Source organism: Trematomus bernacchii, unplaced genomic scaffold (assembly GCF_902827165.1).
Source record: "Trematomus bernacchii unplaced genomic scaffold, fTreBer1.1, whole genome shotgun sequence".
NCBI lineage: Eukaryota > Metazoa > Chordata > Actinopteri > Perciformes > Nototheniidae > Trematomus > Trematomus bernacchii.
The window spans coordinates 263905-288397 of NW_022987606.1; the positions used below are offsets into that span (position 1 = coordinate 263905).

Genomic DNA, 24493 nt, shown 5'->3' on the forward strand with positions numbered 1-24493 from the left:
CTGATGAATCGTTGGAACATTTATTTTTCTCATGCCCTTTTTCTGAATTGTTTTGGTCGAATGTGAGATTGGTTGTTACTTAAATTAACAAATATTCCGGCCTTCAAAATATATCACATTTTATATTTATATTGATAATTTGGACTCTCCCATTTCTGATTTGGTAAATATAATTATTATTTTGGGTAAATACCATTTACATTGTAGTAAATGGAGAGGAGGCAAGCCCTCCTTTCCCTGTTTCATAAATGAGTTCAAGTCCTTTTTTCTGTCCCTTAGAAAAATACAATCTTGTAAACTGTCTATAAAGATTTGCAATGACATGTCTATAAAGATTTGCAATGACATGTCTATAAAGATTTGCAATGACATTTCCAAATGGTTATTTTAAACTTAATGCCTCTTAAATGTTTTTGTGCCTTTATGCTTTTTTCTTTCCCCCTGGCTCTTATTGGATGTATTATTTATGTGATTTTGTCTTATTGTGAATGAATGTCTTGCACTTATGTTAAGTTGATGATATCCTCACCGAGATTTTGTATGTTTAAAAAATGTTCAATAAAAAAAAATAAAAAAAGACTTTGTTCATGTGTTAGCATCGTTAGCATTTCCCCATTGAAACCAATAAAACATGAAGCTAATTCACAGGATGACTCGACAGAAACAGTGTGCTAATAACTCTGTTCATGTGTTAGCATCGTTAGCATTTCCCCATTGAAACCAAGACAACATGGAGCCAATTCACAGGATGAGTCACAGAAACAGTGTGCTACTAACTCTGTCTGTTCATGTGTTAGCATGGTTAGCATTTTCTCATTGAAACTAATACAACATGACGCTAATTCACAGGATATAAATCAGAGGAGAGCTGGAGGAGTCCCCATGCTGCTTTAATGGGTTTAGTGGTAAAAACAAATAACAGAAAACATTTTCATTCAGGATAAATGCACTTTAAAGAGTTTTCACATTGAAATTCTTGAATGTTTTCGAGCTGATGAAAGGAAGATAAAAGGCAATGAAGGGTTTTTAGAAACAGAGACAAGTTTTAACTGGTTTCCTCTCCGGTACAGAAGCTCAACCATTAAAGGAGCTAGTATTTAAATCTATATACAGTCTATGATTTAAATGCATTTTGGGCTTTATGTGCCTTTAGTCAAGGTGGAAAACAAAGAAAAAAGATAGGCCTACTAGAATTTAGAAAAATCAGTCAAGCTTTCAGAGAGAAACTTTAATTACTGTTAATATAAATAATAATAGTCCAGATGAGGAAGAGGTTAAAACTCGTCCCTGAAGCGGTCAGATATAAAAGCACTTCGTCTCCGGTTGCATTGATAAGAGTTGTGTACCTCCTGTACGTCTCAAGGCATCTCATTTTACATTAAACAGTTAATTTACATACATACATATTCACAAAGGAACAGAACGAGAGAGGGTAGTTGCTATTTAAGTTGCTTATCTGGTAAACTTTAGTCACAGCTGCATCTTTGTAAAGCGCGGTGGTGTATAAAGTAGCGGCTAACGGGTAGCGGGCTAACGGTTAGCAGACGGTAACATGGTTTCACAATAAAAGATATGTGCTTCTCCTTCAATAGTGGTCAAAACACACACAAAAACAACTGTACATAAAATAATGATGGTAACACCAGGTAGTGACATTATTCCAGCATTTGTGTCTTTACAATTATTGGGTAAGATTATAATTTGCTAATTTTCACCACAGTGCTAACAGAAAAAGACTGAACAGTTAATTGTTCGTTAGCCAACTAGCTTGTTAGGTTTGTCACTACAAAACATAAGATGAATTTGCTTAAAAAGATTTATAAAGATAACATTTGATTGTGAAGAAAAATGGTAAAATATTACAAGCTAGCAACAATTTAAGCTGAGTCACTGTCATGCTAATGGCTAACAATAAGCAGCAGTCGTGGTATAGTGATTTCAAATTAGGTTTAGTTGTAGTGAAAACAGTCCGCAGATAATAAAGTTATATATTGTAACACTGCTGCTGTAAACTGTACTATAGTTACTGCTCGTGTACAAGTTAGTTCAAAGCTAGTTAGCTAGCATAAGCCGTCCCAGTGTCTGTCTGCCTCCGTTAGCATTATTAATAAAACATAAACACTTGTATGAAATAAAACAGGAACTCAGCTAAAGTGTTTGCTAGCCAGGTATGTTTTTAGTTTTTTCTCTACAATGTACTAGTGTTAGCGGAAGAAGGAGAACTCTTAGCAGAATAGTTCATGCTAGCTAGCTCATTAATAGCTGGCGAACAAGTTTTTCATCATCCCTCAACTGTAAATACAACTGTAGCTAAACGTTGGGTACAAGAGCATTGACTCGCTAACTAGCTTTTGATCAAAAGAAAAAAAAAAAACTGTTTTTATGTTAAAGTGTGATAGACTGGAATAAAGCCATTAATAGTGTCACCAACATTAGTTACAACTTCATTATATACGTGTTAAAGTTGCTCAGCAATACTAAGAACACATTAGTCTGAGAAAAAACATTTGTTTAGTGGATTGTTATTATATAAAAAAACATTCACATATTCAGGAAACGCGTCTCCTCATAAAGAAAAAATAAACGTTCTGTCAAACAGAAATCAGAGTCTCTGCTTCAGCCGGAGGAATGTTTCTAATCAGCTAATCAGCCATCGTTAAATATGCAAATATATCGTTAACAGACAGGTAACTGTAACACATTAACTCAAGAGTTATACACAGATATCCAGTTAGTGGAGAGGAACATGTTCTTGCATAAATCTGTTGAAAGGAATCGTTTCAGAAGCCATTTTGGCTCTAAAATGTGCGGGACTGTTCTTTGACTTTGACTTTATATTTCAACACTGTAGAGTTGTGTTAGCGTTAGCATCTTTTATCAAGTCGTGAATGGAACAAATTTACACAGAAGTTTCTCATGAAATTCAACACGGACCACGAGGAAAGAAATAGAAATTAATCAGAGACGATCCTGCAGATAAACTGATGATGTACACGTCTCTATTTTTCACCAGACACTCGTCACGTTTTCAAAAGGGTTTTCGAGTCATAACATTAGGAAAGGTAGCGGTTAGCACTGTACATAAATCTTATTAAAATAAAGATGTATAGGTCCATTAAATCTCAACATTACATGAAGCAAACTATTCACAAGGATGCGTTTGGTTTAACAAAGAGAACCACAACAACAGAGCTCTAGTGTTAGCATGTTAGCCGTTATCAGTTATTTTAGGCTGGAATGTCTCCCACAGATATCAGTGGGCTAATCCTAAAGTTTAAATGATGTTCATGTTTGTAGAAATATGTATAAAAGTCACGCTATTGGAGCCAAACACCGGAGCACTTTAGCCTACATGCAGCGCGGCATTTAGCATACCAACGTTAGCATGCATGCTCACAGTTAGTAAGGTTACGTGCTAACACTTAGCAAACGGCATGCTGGAACCGCTATGTGACTTTTACGCTAGATGAGTCAATGTTCTTAAAGTTTGCACAAAAAATAACGGTGAAGAACTGGAATCATCTTCCAGCTGGAACCGGTTTATTTGTTCAGAAACAGCCGTGATAAATGTCTGGTGAAAACATTCAAACTAAACACAAAATAAACTCTCCGGAAACATCTCAAACCGTTCAGTCTCTCTGAACACCGGAGAACACGTTAGCTTCTCTGCGCAGGTTCTTACAACTCTCCCAAACACACTTCTTTATTTAGAGAGAGTTTGATATTTAGGATTCATTACAATTTATGATTTGGTCTTTAAAGTGTCAGAAAACGTCACAAATTAGAAGAAACTGAAGTGAGCGTTTCAGTCCGATCAGCAGCTCTAATGTTCCCCGCTCAGTTTATTTAATTATAACTCTTGTTTTAAACCCTTCGATGATGCGTCTGGAACATGTGCTGCTTCAGAGGGGAACCCAACAGAAGTCTTTTAGTTTTTTTTAATTTAACTTGATGCTTCCAGGTAGGATATTTTCACAGGATGTAAAAAAACAACCTGTTTAAAGTCCCGGACGCTCCCAGCTGCTCATGAACGCAACACAACGAATCAGCTGATCGTCGTCACAATAAAGACTTGAGACGGACGAGATGAAACCGAGATGATCAGCGATTGCCGTTGGTGACGTACTGGAAGGAGTCGTAGAGCTTGGTGGTGATGGACCTCATGGACCCGTCCACCAGAACACACACAGTCTCACACACACACACACAGTCTCACACACAGTCTCTCACACACACAGTCTCACACACACAGATCAGAGGTCACAGGTCACATGATGCCGTTGGTGACGTACTGGAAGGAGTCGTACAGCTTGGTGGTGATGGACCTCATGGACCCGTCCACCAGCTGCTCCACCAGAACCTGCAGCTGCTCCTCCGTCAGAGACATGTGGAAACGCTCCTTCAGACCCCGGATGGTGCTGGATCCGTGGAAGCACGCCAGGTGAGAGCCTGAGGAGACAGGTGAGGAGACAGGTGAGAGCCTGAGGAGACAGGTGAGGAGACAGGTGAGAGCCTGAGGAGACAGGTGAGAGCCTGAGGAGACAGGTGAGAGCAGGTGAGAGCCTGAGGAGACAGGTGAGGAGACAGGTGAGAGCCTGAGGAGACAGGTGAGAGCCTGAGGAGACAGGTGAGAGCAGGTGAGAGCCTGAGGAGACAGGTGAGGAGACAGGTGAGTGAGGAGAGAGGAGGTGAGGAGACAGGTGAGTGAGGAGAGAGGAGGTGAGGAGACAGGTGAGAGCCTGAGGAGACAGGTGAGAGCCTGAGGAGACAGGTGAGAGCAGGTGAGAGCCTGAGGAGACAGGTGAGGAGACAGGTGAGAGCCTGAGGAGACAGGTGGGGGGTCAGGTGGAGGACTTTTATACGACTGTTTACAATATAACTTTTTTTTACGACATACTATAGTATGCATTTTCTTAGGACTTTTCCCGGCATGCTATCCTATGACTTCTCTATGTCTCATTAAGATAAACTATGATATCTTTGTAAACATGTGTATTGAGCACTGGGACTCGTTACCCTGCTGCATGATCTCCACGATCTGCAGAACCTTCTCCATGTGTTTCCGAGCCGCAATGAGACCCTGCAGCATCAGCATCTTGTAGTAGATGAACATGTCTCCGTCCAGACCCCCCATCACCTGAAACACATGTCAGTCACTTCAACAAATCAAGACGTGGCATTCAGCAGGAACTCAGAGAACCAAAGATTCAGTTCTATCATCACGTGCTCAGCAGCTACAGTGTAGATATGGAAATGAGAAACTGAAGTCCTCCTCCAACAGAGCAACATGAATCTATAGATAACAGCAGATACATATCCTGAAAATGAGTTGAACATGTGTTGCTGCGGGTGTTCATTCTCTAGGCTGAATGTTGAGATCACCGAATCTACACATCCATTACATCTGCTAATAATGTATCAATGAAAACAATACTTTAGCAGAATAACCTGAATGTGTTTTCATACATATCATTGCATTCATTTGATAACAGATCAAATAGTGCAAGAGAATGTTTTGAGATGTGCAATTATATATAAATAAAATAGAAATAGTGCCATAAGAGTCTTTATAAGTAGATGGAATATGATATATAGATAAATAAACAGCAAAATGCAAACAGATGAAACTCACGTCCACAAACTCCGAGGTGAGTTTGAAGGCGGACGTTTCGAAGCCGAGGTTTCGAGGCGAGCTGGAGAGGATGAAGCCGAAGTCGATGTGGATGATGTGACCTTCAGAGTCCAGGAGGATGTTCCCGTTGTGTCTAAAGAGAGACAACATACAGCACCGTTAGCTTAGCATCAAGAGGTGTCCTCCAAAGGGACCAGTAAGGTTTCTGAGGGTCACTAATGCCCCTTTCACACCGGCGCTTTTCCAGCTCCTGCTGGGAGCTAGAGCCTGAAAAGCGCCGGTTTTTCCAGTTCACACCGCAGCGGCGGCACGTCATAGCTCCGGAATGCGGTTCACTTCCAGCTCCAAAAAGTTGTCGGTCCAGAGGCAAGAGCTTTGGAGCTATGACGCGGCGTCGCTTACGTCGAGGCGTGCAGGAAACCTTACTTTGACCATCCGTTCGCTGTTATTGATCATTGTGGAGAGCAGGCAGACGTTTTGTTTGTTATTATAGCAGCTATCGGATGGAATCAATACATGGGCTGCACAGGTTGTCATGTCCGACTATCACAAGTAGAATCATAATGAAAAATACGCCGGTAAAAAGTGCCTGTAGAAAACGGCTTAGCAAGTAGTCAGTTTAGCTTCGGTTGCTATGCTAACATCACCCATGTTATACCAGAGAAACTTTCATAACAGCGTTGTGATGCCAAACAGCGTCAATTCAGACTGACACACATTCACTTAAGGGGAACTGGGGATATGTATCAGCTGCTTGTGTGACAGTCAGACAGTGAATACTTTAGAGCCGTGTGAGCTAACCCGGAGCTAACGGGAGAATACACTCCCGTTGAAGAGCAGCCAGCACTGCAGCGGTCGGTAAATGCCGCTGAAACACATTAATAAACAATGAACCACGGCACTCTGGAGAAAAGTATAAGGTTGGAGAAGTCGTTATTTAATTTAATCTGGCTTCGTATGATTAAAAGCAACACGATCGTCGACCCGACGCAGTCCCCGGCCCGTTGTTGTTGTGGGAGAAAATCTCTCGGCAGCTCTGGGCGGTGTGAACAGAGCGGGAGCTGAAAAGGGAAACCGGAGCTGAACCAGAAAAGCTCTCGCTAGGAGCTAGAAAGGGAAAAGCGCTGGTGTGAAAGCCGCATGAAAGGAGAGCATGATGGGAGTTTTGGGGAATTGTGTAATTTCAGAGTTACTGACATCTACTTAATTTCTCTAGAACGTTACAGACTTCCCCCCCTCACCTGTTTTTAACCTGCAGCAGGTAGCCCCGCCCCCTCACCTGTCTTTAACCTGCAGCAGGTAGCCCCGCCCCCTCACCTGTCTTTGACCTGCAGCAGGTAGCCCCGCCCCTCACCTGTCTTTGACCTGCAGCAGGTAGCCCCGCCCCTCACCTGTCTTTGACCTGCAGCAGGTAGCCCCGCCCCTCAGCTGTCTTTGACCTGCAGCAGGTAGCCCCGCCCCTCACCTGTCTTTGACCTGCAGCAGGTAGCAGATCAGTGAATATCCAGCGACGCTCTGGACGAAGTTCCTCTGAGCCGACAGGAACTCTTCAGTCGTGAAGCTGCCGTGTTCCTGCAGGAAGTAATCCATCAGGGACAGCTGGCTCTGCTTACGCACCTGGGGGGGGGGGGGGGGGGGGAGGTGAGAGAGGGGGGGGTAAACAGTCATAAAAAGTCATTCAAAAGTCATAAAAAGTATCTTCATTTATGAAATGACGAAAGAAGTAGAAAGCAGCATGAGAGGAAAACAAACAGGTATTATAGTGCAGAACTTTAAGAAAGTACTCAGAGAAACAGTACTTTAGAGTATTTGTAGTATATGTGTATTATCACCTGGTACTTGAGAGTATCCCCTGGTACTTGAGAGTATCACCTGGTACTTGAGAGTATCACCTGGTACTTGAGAGTATCACCTGGTACTTGAGAGTATCACCTGGTACTTGAGAGTATCACCTGGTACTTCAGAGTATCACCTGGTACTTCAGAGTATCACCTGGTACTTCAGAGTATCACCTGGTACTTCAGAGTATCACCTGGTACTTCAGAGTATATGCAGTATATGTATTCTCACCTGGTACTTTAGAGTATATGCAGTATGTGTGTATTCTCACCTGGTACTTCAGAGTATATGCAGTATATGTATTCTCACCTGGTACTTTAGAGTATATGCAGTATGTGTATTCTCACCTGGTGCAGGGACACGGCGTTGAGCACCGGTTCGATCATGCCGCTGTCTGATGACATCACCATGATCTTATAGGGTTTGATCCACAGAGGAACCCTCTCCTGCTGCCAGATGCTCTGCATGCACATTAGTGAACATATTAAGAAACTGATAACAGTAATACAATTAATAGTATTGATCCAGGTGTGTTTACCTGCAGCTGCCGCAGCACCTGATAGGCCAGCAGCTCCTGCCTCAGGTCGTCTCCACACTTCACGATCACTGAGAGCAGCCTCCAGTTCAGCAGGTGACCGTAGGGAGAGCCCTCCCTGATCCTACTACACACACACACACACACACACACACACACACACACACACAGGGATCAATAAAGTACTTCTTTATGTTTTTAGGTAAACAACGCCTGAGATATTAACCAATGAACGGTGAGGAACATGACATCATCAGAGCGCGTCTCACCTGACTTTCTCCTCCCAGGGTTCCTTCAGGGCGACAGCAGACGGATCCTCAGGATCTCTGCGGAACGAAGTGGGCGTCTGGGCGAGGTTCTCCGAGAGGCGCCGCCTGAGAACAGGAGAACCAGGAGAACCAGGAGAACCAGGAGAACCAATAGAACACTTTATTTTAAAGGTCACCTATTCTGTAAAATCCTCTTCTCCATGTCTCTTCTACATCAACATGTGTCCCCTCTGTGGAAAGGGGGGACACATGTGTGTACTTGTATATGTATACCAGAGGTCGCGTTAACCGAATATCTTTCGCCTATGACGGATTTTTTTTTAACAATGACGGAAAAATCTGAAAGCTCAGAAAAGCGCCAAAGTATCCCCGCAGCGGAGCTCCGGTATTATGCCGTGTTATGCATGCCCGCCCAAAAGGAAATGATATAGTTTCCAAACCTAACTTTGCCGAACAGATCAACAAAAGTATTTGCTTTACGCTGTGCGCACTCCCGCGAGGTGCTGTGGGCATGCATAACACGGCGCTAACAGTTCACGAGCGAGCGTCCACCCCCCGTTGACAGTTCGCGAGCGTGCTCTCTCCGCCCCCCCCCCGGCAGAGTTGTGTACAGGCCGACGGGTAATAATGGATTTTGACGGAAATGTTGCGATCCTGTCCGTCAAAATGGCGGGCAGCGAAAAAGTCTAGTGCAACCTCTGATGTGTGTGTGTGTATATATATATATATATATATATAAATGTATAGAGTACCTGATGTCTCCGGCGGCGATGAACACCGGCTCTCGGCTCTCCAGACTCGTGATGCTGTCCACTGAAAATTGACTGATGTTATCAGAGCTGCTGGTCTGAGCCTCCACCTGGACACACATTATTATCATACCCATTAGAATAAATACAGTCAGAATAATGATCTGATAGCACAGTCTGCAGATCTCTACCTCCACCTGCAACATATACATAGAACACATACTGTATATGAAAGTACCATGCTAACAAAGGTATCCCAACTGTAGCTGAGTACATGACAGGATGTATGATTACCTAGAAGAGCATCAGGACTGTTTTAGGCATATGATAGCTATGTGATTAACATGATGATTCAGCCTCTATGGAGATAGACATATGACAAGCATGATCATTTCTGACGTGGAGCTAATCTGAAGTAAACATTGAATACTGCTTTCTATTCCTCCATCTTGTGACTGTGTAACTCCCTCTCTTGGATATCAGCATGTGAAGGACACTGTTCAGGAACTAGTTGATGCTCTGTATGTGATGACTCCTTCCATTCTGGAGAGGATCACAAATACATGGATCCTGATATTGAAGCTCAAGCCGGGGACCAGGGAGAGTTCTCTCACTGTATTATAATAATAATAATAATAATAATAATAACATAAATACAAATAAAGTAGTTCTTATTATATCTAAATGACACCTCTCCCCCCTCACCTCCACCTGCAGCTGCCCGATGTCGTCGGTTGCCCAGGCCTCGTCGTCGTTGTCGTAATTCGGGACGGTGGAGAAGCTCCCGGCTCGATGCTCTGATGTCATCGTGCTGAGGTTAGCGTTAGCATTAGCCGCGGAGGCGCCGCAGTCCAGGCTCTCCGCGGATCGAGCCGAGCGGATCCTGGTCTCTGGGATCCGGGTCGGAACCGGAGACGTTTCATAGCTCTGGCACTCCAGAACCTCCACGTAGATGAGGTAGGGAGCCTGGAACACAGCTCTATCCGTTAAAACTGTACGCTAACAGTTTCTACCTGCGTTTCCTAAGCTAGGCTAACAGTTTCTACCTGCGTTTCCTAAGCTAGGCTAACAGTTTCTACCTGTGATTCCTAAGCTAGGCTAACAGTTTCTACCTGCGTTTCCTAAGCTAGGCTAACAGTTTCTACCTGCGTTTCCTAAGCTAGGCTAACAGTTTCTACCTGCGTTTCCTAAGCTAGGCTAACAGTTTCTACCTGTGATTCCTAAGCTAGGCTAACAGTTTCTACCTGTGTTTCCTAAGCTAGGCTAACAGTTTCTACCTGTGTTTCCTAAGCTAGGCTAACAGTTTCTACCTGTGTTTCCTAAGCTAGGCTAACAGTTTCTACCTGTGTTTCCTAAGCTAGGCTAACAGTTTCTACCTGTGTTTCCTAAGCTAGGCTAACCGTTTCTACCTGTGTTTCCTAAGCTAGGCTAACCGTTTCTACCTGTGTTTCCTAAGCTAGGCTAACCGTTTCTACCTGTGTTTTCTAAGCTAGGCTAACAGTTTACACCTACTTCTAGTCTTTGTTCCGAGTTTATTTCTTCAGAGTTGATTGCATTAATTGTAAGTCTTTGTGGTTTCTAATGCTTTTCACACTGTAGTTACCTGTGTCAGGTGTTACCTTGTCATATTGCTAAGCTAACGGTGCTCTCAGGTGTGTTACTGTAATGGAAATTATGATTATCAGTGAATTGAATGCTATGATGTTATATTTAACATATAAATAATACAATTCTGAAAGCCTTACATGTCGAGAGACAGTAGGTCTCAGCACTCAGGAAGGTGATCAGTCCAGGGTTCTTACACCTTTTCCAAAGTCAAATTCAAGCACTTTTCAAGCATTTTCAAGGTGCATTTTCAAGCTTTTCAAGCATCTTACAGCTGTTGTAAATTACATATTTATATACACATACTTATACTCAAATGATTATTTCCCTACCTCACATTAAATCAGATGTTCTTTATGCTATAAACAACCAAATGTGTGTATCATAATAGCATTCTACATGAGGATGAACAATTTAAATTTTTAGAAAAGAAAACTAAGTTTAATATTTCAAAATGAGTGACCCATCTGTACGTAGACTGGGCATCCCATATAACCTGGCTGAGCCAATATAAAACAATCAGCCAAATAACTTTTCAATACATTATTGATTACTATTTTTGAGGTACTTTTAGGTTGGCAGTAAACACAAGTCAGAGGTAAATGGTTTACTTTTACTCCACTACATGTATTTAATACCTTTAGTTACTTCACAGATGTGGATGAATGATGTGAAATATAATCAAGTGTTAAATCAGACTTTAGTTCCACCTGGAGTAAATTCACAAGCTACCCTGCAGTATACAAAGTCATTCAAACTAGCTGCACCTTTACCAGCTTTGATAACACTTTAATGATCAATCATTATAAAACATATCATATACAATTATTAGGGATGGTCCGATCGCCAATTTTGGGGCCGATCGCCGGAATCAGCTTGTTCCAGAGGTAGATAAAATAGCTAATGGCGCGTTTCCACTACACGACCTCGCTCGGCCCTGGACTGGCTCACTTTATGGCGCATTTCCATTACAGTTTAGGAACTGGGGTAGTATCTATAGTAACGCAGTGTAGGCGGAGCCGTGACGTGATCTTCAGAGAACCCCAGAAAAAACAACACAGCCGTTAGCTGTTAGCACTCAGAGCTCACAGCTCCTCATATATGTTCAGAAACTAGACAAAAGTTAAACAAGTACAAACCACAGACTGCCTGTGTCATGGTGAATACAGTCGCTGCTTTATTTATGTCTGTATAGGCCATTGTTGTGAGTGTGGACGGTCGGAGCATATACTGCGTTAGCTTAGCCAATCTCCATTTAGAACACACGCATTTTAAAAGGTTTTTCGCCTGCCGTCTGTCTGCAAACTTGACAAAGCATTAATTCATGGTTTTTACTAACCGGTATCAGTATGTTGTTACTTCGGCATCATTTTGAAACGTGTATTACAATTAAATCACGGTCAAATATGTCCATCTTGTTGTAGTTGTAGCCCCCTTGCCAGCGATGCTCTCTCTAGTTTAGCATACTCAGCCCGACTCAGCCTCGTTGTCTCTGGCCCTAGACCCGCGATTTTATGAGGCCAGAAAAACTGTGAATTAGGACCCGCCGGCCGGTACTAGGCCAAGTGGAAACGCAACCAAAGACGGGCCGCTGACGTCACAGCCCTCTTAAACCGGGCTGCGCGCTGTAGTGGAAACGCGCCATAAGTGTGTTAGGTCTAACTCTTAATGTGTGTTCTGCTCCGCTCACCGGTCCGTCACAGCGGGTGGAGCTGCAGGATTTCTGCTTCACACACACGTTGCATACCGCTATTTTATTGTCATTTTCGGACACTTAAAATACTGCCAGACTAGTGAAGCCATTTTGGCGAGCTTGTTTTGCCGCGCACAGAGAAAAGTGTCATGTATTTTACATGCAACGTTACATTAGCCTAATCTAAAATGCTCAACTACGGCGTACCTTTCGTGTGGTGTGTGGCTCGTCAACGCAGACTCTCGCATCGTTATTGTTGCACACTTTGCAGGAGGCTACTCTTGGGCTTCGCTTGACCCTCGTCTTAGCCATGGCTTGTATTTGTCTTCTGCTAGCCAACGCTCGTTGACACGGCAACCTCCTGGCATACTGTCATCTATCACTCTCATCAGAATGCCCAGGTCACACACGTAACAAAAACACTTGCCGGTCACGCGCATTGCGCGGGAAGGCCGGAGTGGAGCTGTTTTATGTAAAAGCGAAGCAATTAAGCGCGCTCCGACTTCTTTATTTTCTTTTAATCTAAAAAGCGAAGTAAAGCATTTACAATTTCAAGCACTTTATCCCAAATTCAAGCACCATTCCCAAAATTCAAGCACTTTTCAAACCTTGAAAACACCTCGTACAATTTCAAGCATTTTCAAGGATTTCCAGCACCCGTACGCACCCTGTCAGTCACAAGGTGTCATGTGACCACACAGTGACCTGATCAGGGGTCTATTGATAGGGTCAGGGGTCAGTTATCTCATGACTAAGCATGTCTTACGTCTTCATTGTAACTGTATAAAAGCTCTCTCTTCAGTGTGGAGACATTGCTCTTCATGTTGTTTGCCTCTTTTGCAAATGATTAAAGAACCAGAAAGACATCTCTCTCTTGTCTTTATGCTAAGCTAACAGTCTCAGGTGTGTGTGGTGTTACCTTGTCTCTATGCTAAGCTAACAGTGTTCTCAGGTGTGTTCCCAGGTGTGTGTGGTGTTACCTTATCTTTATGCTAAGCTAACAGTCTCAGGTGTGTGTGGTGTTACCTTGTCTCTATGCTAAGCTAACAGTGTTCTCAGGTGTGTTCCCAGGTGTGTGTGGTGTTACCTTGTCTCTATGCTAAGCTAACGGTGTTCCCTTGTCTTTATGCTAAGCTAACAGTCTCAGGTGTGTGTGTGGTGTTACCTTGTCTCTATGCTAAGCTAACGGTGTTCCCTTGTCATTATGCTAAGCTAACAGTGTTCTCAGGTGTGTTCCCAGGTGTGTGTGGTGTTACCTTGTCTCTATGCTAAGCTAACGGTGTTCCCTTGTCTCTATGCTAAGCTAACGGTGTTACCTTGTCTCTATGCTAAGCTAACAGTGTTCTCAGGTGTGTTCCCAGGTGTGTGTGGTGTTACCTTGTCTCTATGCTAAGCTAACGGTGTTCCCTTGTCTCTATGCTAAGCTAACGGTGTTACCTTGTCTCTATGCTAAGCTAACAGTGTTCTCAGGTGTGTTCCCAGGTGTGTGTGGTGTTACCTTGTCTCTATGCTAAGCTAACGGTGTTCCCTTGTCTTTATGCTAAGCTAACAGTCTCAGGTGTGTGTGTGGTGTTACCTTGTCTCTATGCTAAGCTAACGGTGTTCCCTTGTCATTATGCTAAGCTAACAGTGTTCTCAGGTGTGTTCCCAGGTGTGTGTGGTGTTACCTTGTCTCTATGCTAAGCTAACGGTGTTCCCTTGTCTCTATGCTAAGCTAACGGTGTTACCTTGTCTCTATGCTAAGCTAACAGTGTTCTCAGGTGTGTTCCCAGGTCTGTGTGGTGTTACCTTGTCTCTATGCTAAGCTAATGGTGTTCCCTTGTCTTAATGCTAAGCTAACAGTCTCAGGTGTGTGTGTGTGGTGTTACCTTGTCTCTATGCTAAGCTAACGGTGTTCCCTTGTCTTTATGCTAAGCTAACAGTCTCAGGTGTGTGTGTGGTTACCTTGTCTCTATGCTAAGCTAACGGTGTTACCTTGTCTCTATGCTAAGCTAACGGTGTTCCCTTGTCTCTCTGCTAAGCTAACGGTGTTCCCTTGTCTCTCTGCTAAGCTAACGGTGTTCCCTTGTCTCTATGCTAAGCTAACGGTGTTACCTTGTCTCTATGATAAGCTAACGGTGTTCCCTTGTCTCTATGCTAAGCTAACAGTCTCAGGTGTGTGTGATGTTCCCTTGTCTCTATGCTAAGCTAACGTTGTTCCCTTGTCTCTATGCTAAGCAAACAGTGATCCCTTGTCTCTATGCTAAGCTTACGGTGTTCCCTTGTCTCTATGCTAAGCTAACGGTGTTACCTTGTCCTTGGAGTTGAGCACCACAGCCTGGGTGTTTGGGATCCTGACGACGTGATGCTGGTTCTCAGCGGTGGGCATCCAGACTCGAGCGGGCAGCTTGTGGTTCAGCAGCGAGAGTTCAGAGATCAGACGCTGAGTCTTCTGCTCTTTGGTCGGCAGCGTCGCCAAACGCCTCCCGATGCCCAGCAGAGACTTCACCAGTTCTCTCTGAGGCCGAAGACGCTCCAGCTGCAGAGAGGAGATATCACGGGTTAATTATTGTATATATATTTACAGATATGTTCAATATCATCTTGGCCTGTCTCTCTATTAGTGGCAGTACTTTATTTAACTGTTTAGTTACTAAATAAAAGCCTCAGTATTTAACTTTTATAAAACCAAACACTCCCAACACAAAGATGACTTTCAAAAAAAAAATCTCAGTATTTTATTTAACTTTTATAAATCCCACCTCCCAACAATGAGTTAAATAGTTTTCTGTGTTTTTACTTTTTGTTTGACTTTTATGTATGCACCATAACACCAAGTCAAATTCCTCGTACGTGTCATGCTACCTGGTGATAAACCTGGTTGGGATTCTGAGACGAGTTTCAAAATAAAAGCCTCACCTCCTCCGGCACGGCCTCCACTCTGGGGTTACTTCCTGTCCTCCTGAGGCCGGATCCAAACCCACTGCTGGCTGTGTTCACATCAGACTTTGACCTCTGGTGGGTCTTCCTGGAGGGGGAGACGAACATCTCGCCCTCCCCCAGAACGGGACTCTCTGGGGGGGGAAACGGAGACGCTGAGTCCACGTTGTTGTTGCTGTTGTGGCGGCGGTGGCAGCGGCGATGAGACGGAGAGGGGCTGCCGGAGACAGACCCCCCGCGCTGAGGGTCAGCTGGAGGGTTAGAGGGCTTCAGCTCGTCGGACAGGATGAGTTTCCGCAGCTTGTTTCCTCTGGAGTGACGCTGGGTGGAGATGTGCATGTCAGAGGAATACGCTCCCAGCAGCCAGGCCGTCAGCAGGGAGAAGGTGATGCCTCCTCGACAGCGGTGGATCTGAGAGAGACAAATCAATCAATCAATGTTACCTTCGTCTCAGTGGACTTTACAGTTTGTAGAGAATATCAATACGACAGCCTCTGTCCTCTGACCTCTGACCCTCACATCGGACAAGGAAAAACGTCCTAACTGTAATCTTTGCTAAACCAATCTAACCCCCGTTAGACCAACAAGAACCTCATCCAGGACAACTGGAACCTCTTCAGCCAAAGGGAACGCCCACCAGGTAAACAGAACCTCATCTAGGACAAATGCCAAAACAATGCCAAGTATCCATCTCAGTGGCACGTCGTCTCGAGTCGAGTGTCTGTTATCTAAACTTCTACAGTCCAACCGACTGTAGAAGTTTAGATAACAGACACTCGACTCAGGTGAAGTGAAATCAACAAACTTCTACAGTCAGAAACCAACAGAAAGTCGTCTCAGGACTCACCAGGTAGGGGCTGATGCTTACTGTAATCTATAGTTTAGAGAACAGGACTCACCAGGTAGAGACTGATGCTAACTGTAATCTATAGAGAACAGAACTCACCAGGTAGGGACTGATGCTAACTGTAATCTATAGAGAACAGGACTCACCAGGTAGGGGCTGATGCTAACTGTAATCTATAGAGAACAGGACTCACCAGGTAGGGACTGATGCTAACTGTAATCTATAGAGAACAGGACTCACCAGGTAGGGACTGATGCTAACTGTAATCTATAGAGAACAGGACTCACCAGGTAGGGGCTGATGCTAACTGTAATCTATAGAGAACAGGACTCACCAGGTAGGGACTGATGCTAACTGTAATCTATAGAGAACAGAACTCACCAGGTAGGGACTGATGCTAACTGTAATCTTTAGAGAACAGGACTCACCAGGTAGGGACTGATGCTAACTGTAATCTATAGAGAACAGGACTCACCAGGTAGGGACTGATGCTAACTGTAATCTATAGAGAACAGGACTCACCAGGTAGGGGCTGATGCTAACTGTAATCTATAGAGAACAGAATTTACCAGGTAGGGACTGATGCTAACTGTAATCTATAGAGAACAGAATTTACCAGGTAGGGGCTGATGCTAACTGTAATCTATAGAGAACAGAATTTACCAGGTAGGGGCTGATGCTAACTGTAATCTATAGAGAACAGGACTCACCAGGTAGGGACTAATGCTAACTGTAATCTATAGAGAACAGGACTCACCAGGTAGGGACTAATGCTAACTGTAATCTATAGAGAACAGGACTCACCAGGTAGGGACTGATGCTAACTGTAATCTATAGAGAACAGGACTCACCAGGTAGGGGCTGATGCTAACTGTAATCTATAGAGAACAGGACTCACCAGGTAGGGGCTGATGCTAACTGTAATCTATAGAGAACAGGACTCACCAGGTAGGGACTAATGCTAACTGTAATCTATAGAGAACAGGACTCACCAGGTAGGGACTGATGCTAACTGTAATCTATAGAGAACAGGACTCACCAGGTAGGGGCTAATGCTAACTGTAATCTATAGAGAACAGGACTCACCAGGTAGGGGCTGATGCTAACTGTAATCTATAGAGAACAGGACTCACCAGGTAGGGGCTGATGCTAACTGTAATCTTTAGAGAACAGAACTCACCAGGTAGGGACTAATGCTAACTGTAATCTATAGAGAACAGGACTCACCAGGTAGGGGCTGATGCTAACTGTAATCTATAGAGAACAGAACTCACCAGGTAGGGACTGATGCTAACTGTAATCTATAGAGAACAGGACTCACCAGGTAGGGGCTGATGCTAACTGTAATCTATAGAGAACAGGACTCACCAGGTAGGGGCTGATGCTAACTGTAATCTATAGAGAACAGGACTCACCAGGTAGGGGCTGATGCTAACTGTAATCTATAGAGAACAGGACTCACCAGGTAGGGGCTGATGCTAACTGTAATCTATAGAGAACAGGACTCACCAGGTAGGGGCTGATGCCAACTGTAATCTATAGAGAACAGAACTCACCAGGTAGGGGCTGATGCTAACTGTAATCTATAGGGGCTAACTGTAATCTATAGAGAACAGAATTTACCAGGTAGGGGCTGATGCTAACTGTAATCTATAGGGGCTAACTGTAATCTATAGGGGCTAACTGTAATCTATAGAGAACAGGACTCACCAGGTAGGGACTGATGCTAACTGTAATCTATAGGGGCTAACTGTAATCTATAGAGAACAGAACTCACCAGGTAGGGGCTGATGCCAACTGTAATCTATAGGGGCTAACTGTAATCTATAGAGAACAGAATTTACCAGGTAGGGGCTGATGCTAACTGTAATCTATAGGGGCTAACTGTAATCTATAGGGGCTAACTGTAATCTATAGGGGCTAACTGTAATCTATAGAGAACAGGACTCACCAGGTAGGGACTGATGCTAACTGTAATCTTTAGAGACCTGAGGCCTGTACTACGAAGCCGGATTTTCGCTCAGCCGGCTAACTTCAGGGAAAACTCGGGCTTTCCGGTCCTACGACGCTGGTTCTCTTTTTAGCGGGCTAGATTTCCATGATAATTTATGCTGAGCGGCTAACCTGCTCCGGAGCAGGTTAGGTGGCAGGCTAAGAGATCAACTCAGTGAAAGCACCGCCTGCTGACCAATCAGAGCTCCGTGTGCGGAGTTTAAAGCGATCAATTCATATTACAGGATAGAGGAAATACAGAAAAACTGCCGTTGCAGGAAAGACTGCCGGCCAAAATCAACTGACTGTGTGAACGTGAACATTAATAGAATATCCCCTCCCATCTTCAGAGCAATCTGACTATTATAACATTAGCGTTAAGAAAGCTTACTTAAATATCTGCCACAACATAAGTAACCGGATCAGAGTAACATTACGTACAGTCCGCGGCACTGTGAGTGCAGACGTCGATGTGTCCCATTATCATTCATATCATATCACATCATAATGTATCATATATTTCCTTATCTGAGTCAGCTGAGCCGTATCTGGCCGTGCAACACTCACAGTGTCACATACTGTATGCAGAAGTATTATTTTAAGCAACACATTAAGTTGACGAAACACTGGAGTCAAATGTAATTAAAGTCAGATCCACTCGTGTCTTGGACGGGGCAGTGATTTCATAAACCTGTTAATGTACGCATTCAAAACACTTTTTCTTTTACCAGCTGTATTCACCTTGCAGGTGCAGCTATGTGGCTTTTATCCTGGATAAAGTGTTTAAGTCATGGATGTTTAAAGTTTAACTTCTTCATATTTGACTAATATTAAAGTTCACTTTTCATTCAGGAAGTATGACGCTGCGCTGTCAGTACGCTTCTCCGTGTTTGAGATTGGTCGAATGCTCCAAATACCACCCCTTTCATGTGAACGCGCACCTAACTAGATAGGACACGGCTGGCTTGAGCGATCCACTTGATAACCAGCGTCGTAGTACAGCTTAGCGCCAGCGCGTATGTTTTGGCTTAGGCCAACCGGCTAACTCCAACATATCCAGGTTAGGTTGAACCAGCTTCGTAGTACAGGCCTCAGGTAGGGGCTGACGTAACTGTAATCTGTAGTTTACTCACCAGGTAGGGGCTGATGGCGTCCCCCACCTCCGTGTCCATGTGCACGTACATGTTGAGCAGCTGAGGGAGGTAGAAGTCCACCTCGCTGTCGGTGAAGCTGAACAGACGGTTCCCAATGTACGCCTGCACCCCCGGCTCTTTCGACTTATACAGGTAGGAGATCGCCATGGAGACGTCAAACAGCTTGGACTCGAACAGGCGGAGCAGCCACGACTGTTTGGACGAAGAGGGGGTAGCGAGCAGCGAGGAAGACTCCGGTCGAGAGGATGAAGAAGAAGAAGAGGAAGGAGGAGGAGGAGGAGCATCTCGCTGGGAAGAAACGCCATTTTGTTTTACTTCATCTTTCACAGAACTACCTTCTTCTACTTCCTCCTCGTCTTCCTCCTTGATGGAGCTGGTGTCCGGGCTGATGACCCACTGAGGACCAGAGATCTCTGCTTGTTGTTGTTGTTGTTGTTGATCGTCGTCCTGTTGGTGTGGTTGCTGTTGTTGATCGTCCAGTAGTTGTGGTTGCTGTTGTTGATCGTCCTGTTGTTGTTGATGATGATGATCTTCCTGTTGATGATCGTCCTGTTGCTGTTGTTGTTGTTGATGATCGCCCTGTTGTTGTTGTTCCAGTTCCTGTTTGTTGTCCACGTGTTGCTGCTCACACACCTCTCTGTTCAGCAGCTTCACTTGGAGCAGGACCTCCTGGCAGGCCTTCAGAGCCACTTCAGGGTCGATCACTGAGAGCAGAACAACGAGGCGTCAGGGAGATCAGAAACAAACGCAGACAGAATGAAGTGTTGATGGTTACAAATAACAGTTTTGATAGCAAGGGAGACTGCTCTGTGTAGACCTGGGAACAGCCTCAATGAGCCCATCGCACATTAAACATTGGGGTTTGATGGGAATACCCCTCCTACTTCAATCTAAAATATCAGGATATAATAAGTTCTTCTCTGTGTGCACCCTGATCCGCCCTCAGGTCCATCTCCATGGCGTCCTCAGGCAGTGTTACCCATAGTACAAATATTATCATTTTCAAAATCCGTTTTTATGTTTTTTGGCATTTTAAAACACTCATTGAAAAGCAAAGATAATAAAACATGAATAATGAATGAGTTCTTCTCTGTGTGTCTTTACCCTGATCCCCAGGTCCATCTCCGTTTGTTTGTTAAACACCTGAACTTTTGAAAGAACATTCATCTGTTTGCAACTTAAAGGGGACCTATCATGCAAAATGCACTTTTGTACGTCTTTTATACATGAATATGTGTCCCCGGTGTTCCAGGGAACTCACCAAGTGTCAGAAAACACAACCCTCTCTATTTTCCTCCATACCCAAATCTCTAAAAAAGGGGCTGCAACGGATCTGATAAAAACTGATCCAGATTTGAACACTGTCCTGACGTCAGGACGGTGGCGCTACGGCTATTGGGCCAACTCCACCAATCAGGAGGAGACAGCCACGGCCATTGCCGTTCGAAAGCGCTGGAGACGCTGTAGTACTTATGCCAGGCCTGTAGATGGTGCTGTTCTCACTGAATCAGCCCTTGCAAAAACAGAGCTAAAAAATGTCAAATTGAGCAAAATGAGGCATGGCTAAAATGCATGATCGGTTTGGTATTTTGAAAAAAAAAAAGTATAAATATGCCTTATATAGGTATGGTCCTACACTATATTATTCAAATATAGCATGATAGGTCCACTTTAAATCATTATATTTATGATAAAAGACATGAAAAAGTGTATTTTGCATAATAGGTGACCTTTAAAGTATAATCGTATTGTTATAACAGTATGAGGGTATCCTAAGGCCTGGCCCCTCACCCTGGTCCGCCCTCAGGTCCATCTCCATGTGGTCCTCAGAGATGATGTCTAACGGAGGAGTCTGTCCTCTGGACGACTCGCTGCCGATACCCTCGCTGCTGCTCCCAATGCTACCTGTGCTACCGATGCTACCGCTAGGAGAGGAGCTACGTGGGCTAGCACTGGGGGAGGAGGGCTGCTCGCTGTGGGGGGGGGGAGGCGGCTGCAGTTTGGGGCGCTGCGAGTGATGAAGGTGATGATGATGATGGTGGTGAGGGCAGTCAGAAGAGCTCTCAGAACAACAGGAGGAGGATGAAGAGGAGGAGGAAGAGGAGGCACTGGAGGGGGAGGAGGGGCAGGAGAAAGTGGTGGGGGAGGAGGAGGCGCCAGGGGTGGGAGGGGGGACAGCGGGGGCGGGGCTTATGGCAGAGGGGGCGGGGCTTAGGTGAAGAAGAGCGGGGGAGAGGGACACCTCGGCGTCCGCCATCTTGGAAAAACACACCTAGAGAGAAAGAGATTCAAAGGTTTAATAACTGAAACATTTTAACCCTTTAATCACCCAGTGTTACTCACACACAGGTGCAGGCAGTCGGGCTGGGAACATTACAATAACAGCTGTTCGCCCTGTTGAAACCATTTCTAGAAACACTGCTCCAACCACACAACCTGCTGATGTCCAGGTGTATATCAGTATGTCGTGTCTCTATTTTAAAGAGTCCTCTCATGCTGATGTTCAGGTGTATATCAGTATGTAGTGTTTCTACTTTAAAGAGTCCTCTCCTGCTGATGTTCAGGTGTATATCAGTATGTAGTGTCTCTACTTTAAAGAGTCCTCTCCTGCTGATGTTCAGGTGTATATCAGTATGTAGTGGCTCTACTTTAAAGAGTCCTCTCCTGCTGATGTTCAGGTGTATATCAGTATGTAGTGTCTCTACTTTAAAGAGTCCTCTCCTGCTGATGTTCAGGTGTATATCAGTATGTAGTGTCTCTACTTTAAAGAGTCCTCTCCTGCTGATGTTCAGGTGTATATCAGTATGTAGTGGCTCTACTTTAAAGAGTCCTCTCCTGCTGATGTTCAGGTGTATATCAGTATGTAGTGGCTCTACTTTAAAGAGTCCTCTCCTGCTGATGTTCAGGTGTATATCAGTATGTAGTGGCTCTACTTTAAAGAGTCCTCTCCTGCTGATGTTCAGGTGTTTATCAGTATGTAGTGTCTCTACTTTAAAGAGTCCTCTCCTGCTGATGTTCAGGTGTATATCAGTATGTAGTGTCTCTACTTTAAAGAGTCCTCTCCTGCTGATGTTCAGGTGTATATCAGTATGTAGTGTCTCTACTTTAAAGAGTCCTCTCCTGCTGATGTTCAGGTGTATATCAGTATGTAGTGGCTCCACTTTAAAGAGTCCTCTCCTGCTGATGTTCAGGTGTATATCAGTATGTAGTGGCTCTACTTTAAAGAGTCCTCTCCTGCTGATGTTCAGGTGTATATCAGTATGTAGTGTCTCTACTTTAAAGAGTCCTCTCCTGCTGATGTTCAGGTGTATATCAGTATGTAGTGTCTCTACTTTAAAGAGTCCTCTCCTGCTGATGTTCAGGTGTATATCAGTATGTAGTGTCTCTACTTTAAAGAGTCCTCTCCTGCTGATGTTCAGGTGTATATCAGTATGTAGTGTCTCTACTTTAAAGAGTCCTCTCCTGCTGATGTTCAGGTGTATATCAGTATGTAGTGTCTCTACTTTAAAGAGTCCTCTCCTGCTGATGTTCAGGTGTATATCAGTATGTAGTGTCTCTACTTTAAAGAGTCCTCTGAATGTAAATGATATGTTTGTCTGTAGATCATGTGACTAAAGGTCAGCCATTTGTTGTGATGATCAATCAGAAGGTCAGAGGTCATCACAGCAGGAAGTACAGTAGAGACACTACATACTGATATACACCTGAACATCAGCAGGAGAGGACTCTTTAAAGTATAGACACTACATACTGATATACACCTGAACATCAGCAGGAGAGGACTCTTTAAAGAGCACTACAGGTAGATTATTATTACTATACTGTTATTAAGCACTGATGTACTTTAGTACTAAAGGAGTATTTAAGGGGAATGACGTGTGCAGTTCAGGTCAAAGTGTGAAGTCAAACACCAGAGAGAGATAAACATAACACCTACATGTATTTTAATTTAGCCGTTAACTTTGTTTTTGGTTATAGTTTAAAACAGGGGAGCAAGGGAAAGTGGTATATCACATATTACAGGAGTATTACAAGTATATAATACACACACACACACGAGATGTGTACTTGTATTATTGAGTATTATGGGAGTACACTAAAGGAGTATTATTACAGGAGGTGTGTACTTGTATTATAGAGTATTATGGGAGTACACTAAAGGAGTATTATTACAAGAGGTGTGTACTTGTATTATAGAGTATTATGGGAGTACACTAAAGGAGTATTATTACAGGAGGTGTGTACTTGTATTATAGAGTATTATGGGAGTACACTAAAGGAGTATTATTACAAGAGGTGTGTACTTGTATTATAGAGTATTATGGAAGTACACTGAAGGAGTAGTATTACAGGAGATGTGTACTTGTATTATAGAGTATTATGGGAGTACACTGAAGGAGTAGTATTACAGGAGATGTGTACTTGTATTATAGAGTATTATGGGAGTACACTACAGCACACACAGTATAGTTTAACCCTAACCTGTATAGTGAGCAAAAAGAGGAAATAGAGATATACAAACACAGATACTGAGATACTGCGCCATGCTAGCAGTATCTCAGCTGTAGTATTTATCAGAGTATTTACGGTACATTTAGACCAGAAACCCCCCCCGGTATCATCAGGAGGAAACACCCCGGATTCAGAGCCTGTCCCCGGGCAGAAAGAGGCCCTTCGCCCGGGGACAAACATCCAGAACATCCGGGGGGAAAAAGGCGCACCTACCCGGGTTTGAGGCTCGAATCCCGGGTTAAAACCTGGCGGTGGTCCGGGTCAAAGATCCAGGTTTCAGGACATCTGGTCCAGAGTTTCTGATGTGTTTTTCTGGCCTGGCTCGGCTTTAAGGCAGCAGCTGTGACGCAACTTCCGCCAAAAGGACAGCCGCAGTCCCGGAGAACCACACTTCCGCCAAGTCCTTTCACAATAAGAGCAGCAGGAGAACGGTTCAGAAAAAAAAGGCAAATTAAAAAAACAAACGTTTTGTTTTCTGTTTACTTACATGTTTTGGTTTGTTGCTTTTTATTTTAAAAAGCACACAAATCACCTGCTGTAGGCAGGCCCGCCTTAACACGCGCGCGCACACACGGCCTCAATTCCAGGTATCAGTAGATGAGAATGATCATTATCTGACCTGAGTACTTCTACTCTTAATGTATTCATTGCTATCGGGATGTTAAGAGCATTCCATCTGAAGTGAATGACCTACCCTACCTTTAAGTGTTTCTGAAGTGAATGACCTACCCCACCTTTAAGTGTTTC

At 44.0% G+C, this 24493-nt stretch overlaps 1 protein-coding gene across 1 annotated transcript; it reads right to left on the minus strand.

The window, feature by feature from the left end:
- Positions 1-842: 842 nt before the first annotated feature.
- LOC117482785 (phosphatidylinositol 4-kinase beta-like) lies at positions 843-24109 on the minus strand. Its single transcript, XM_034130966.1, has 14 exons — positions 23960-24109; positions 21026-21506; positions 19214-19938; positions 15221-15652; positions 14613-14840; positions 9730-9990; positions 9028-9134; positions 8276-8380; positions 8010-8133; positions 7819-7932; positions 7098-7249; positions 5633-5765; positions 5017-5137; positions 843-4449 (listed from the first exon to the last, which is right to left on the minus strand). Exons 2-14 carry the CDS (start codon positions 21489-21491, stop codon positions 4268-4270), a joined length of 3150 nt encoding a protein of 1049 aa, XP_033986857.1. The 5' UTR covers positions 21492-21506; positions 23960-24109; the 3' UTR covers positions 843-4267.
- Positions 24110-24493: the final 384 nt, after the last annotated feature.

Coding starts and splice junctions, on each gene's coding strand:
- LOC117482785 (XM_034130966.1), bottom strand. CDS start 21,491: ATGGCGGACGCCGAGGTGTCCCTCTCCCCCGCTCTTCTTCACCTAAGC. Junction 19,939..21,025: donor GGACCTGAGGGCGGACCAGG/GTGAGGGGCCAG, acceptor TTCTGCTCTCAG/TGATCGACCCTGAAGTGGCT. Junction 7,933..8,009: donor AGGTGCTGCGGCAGCTGCAG/GTAAACACACCT, acceptor ATGTGCATGCAG/AGCATCTGGCAGCAGGAGAG.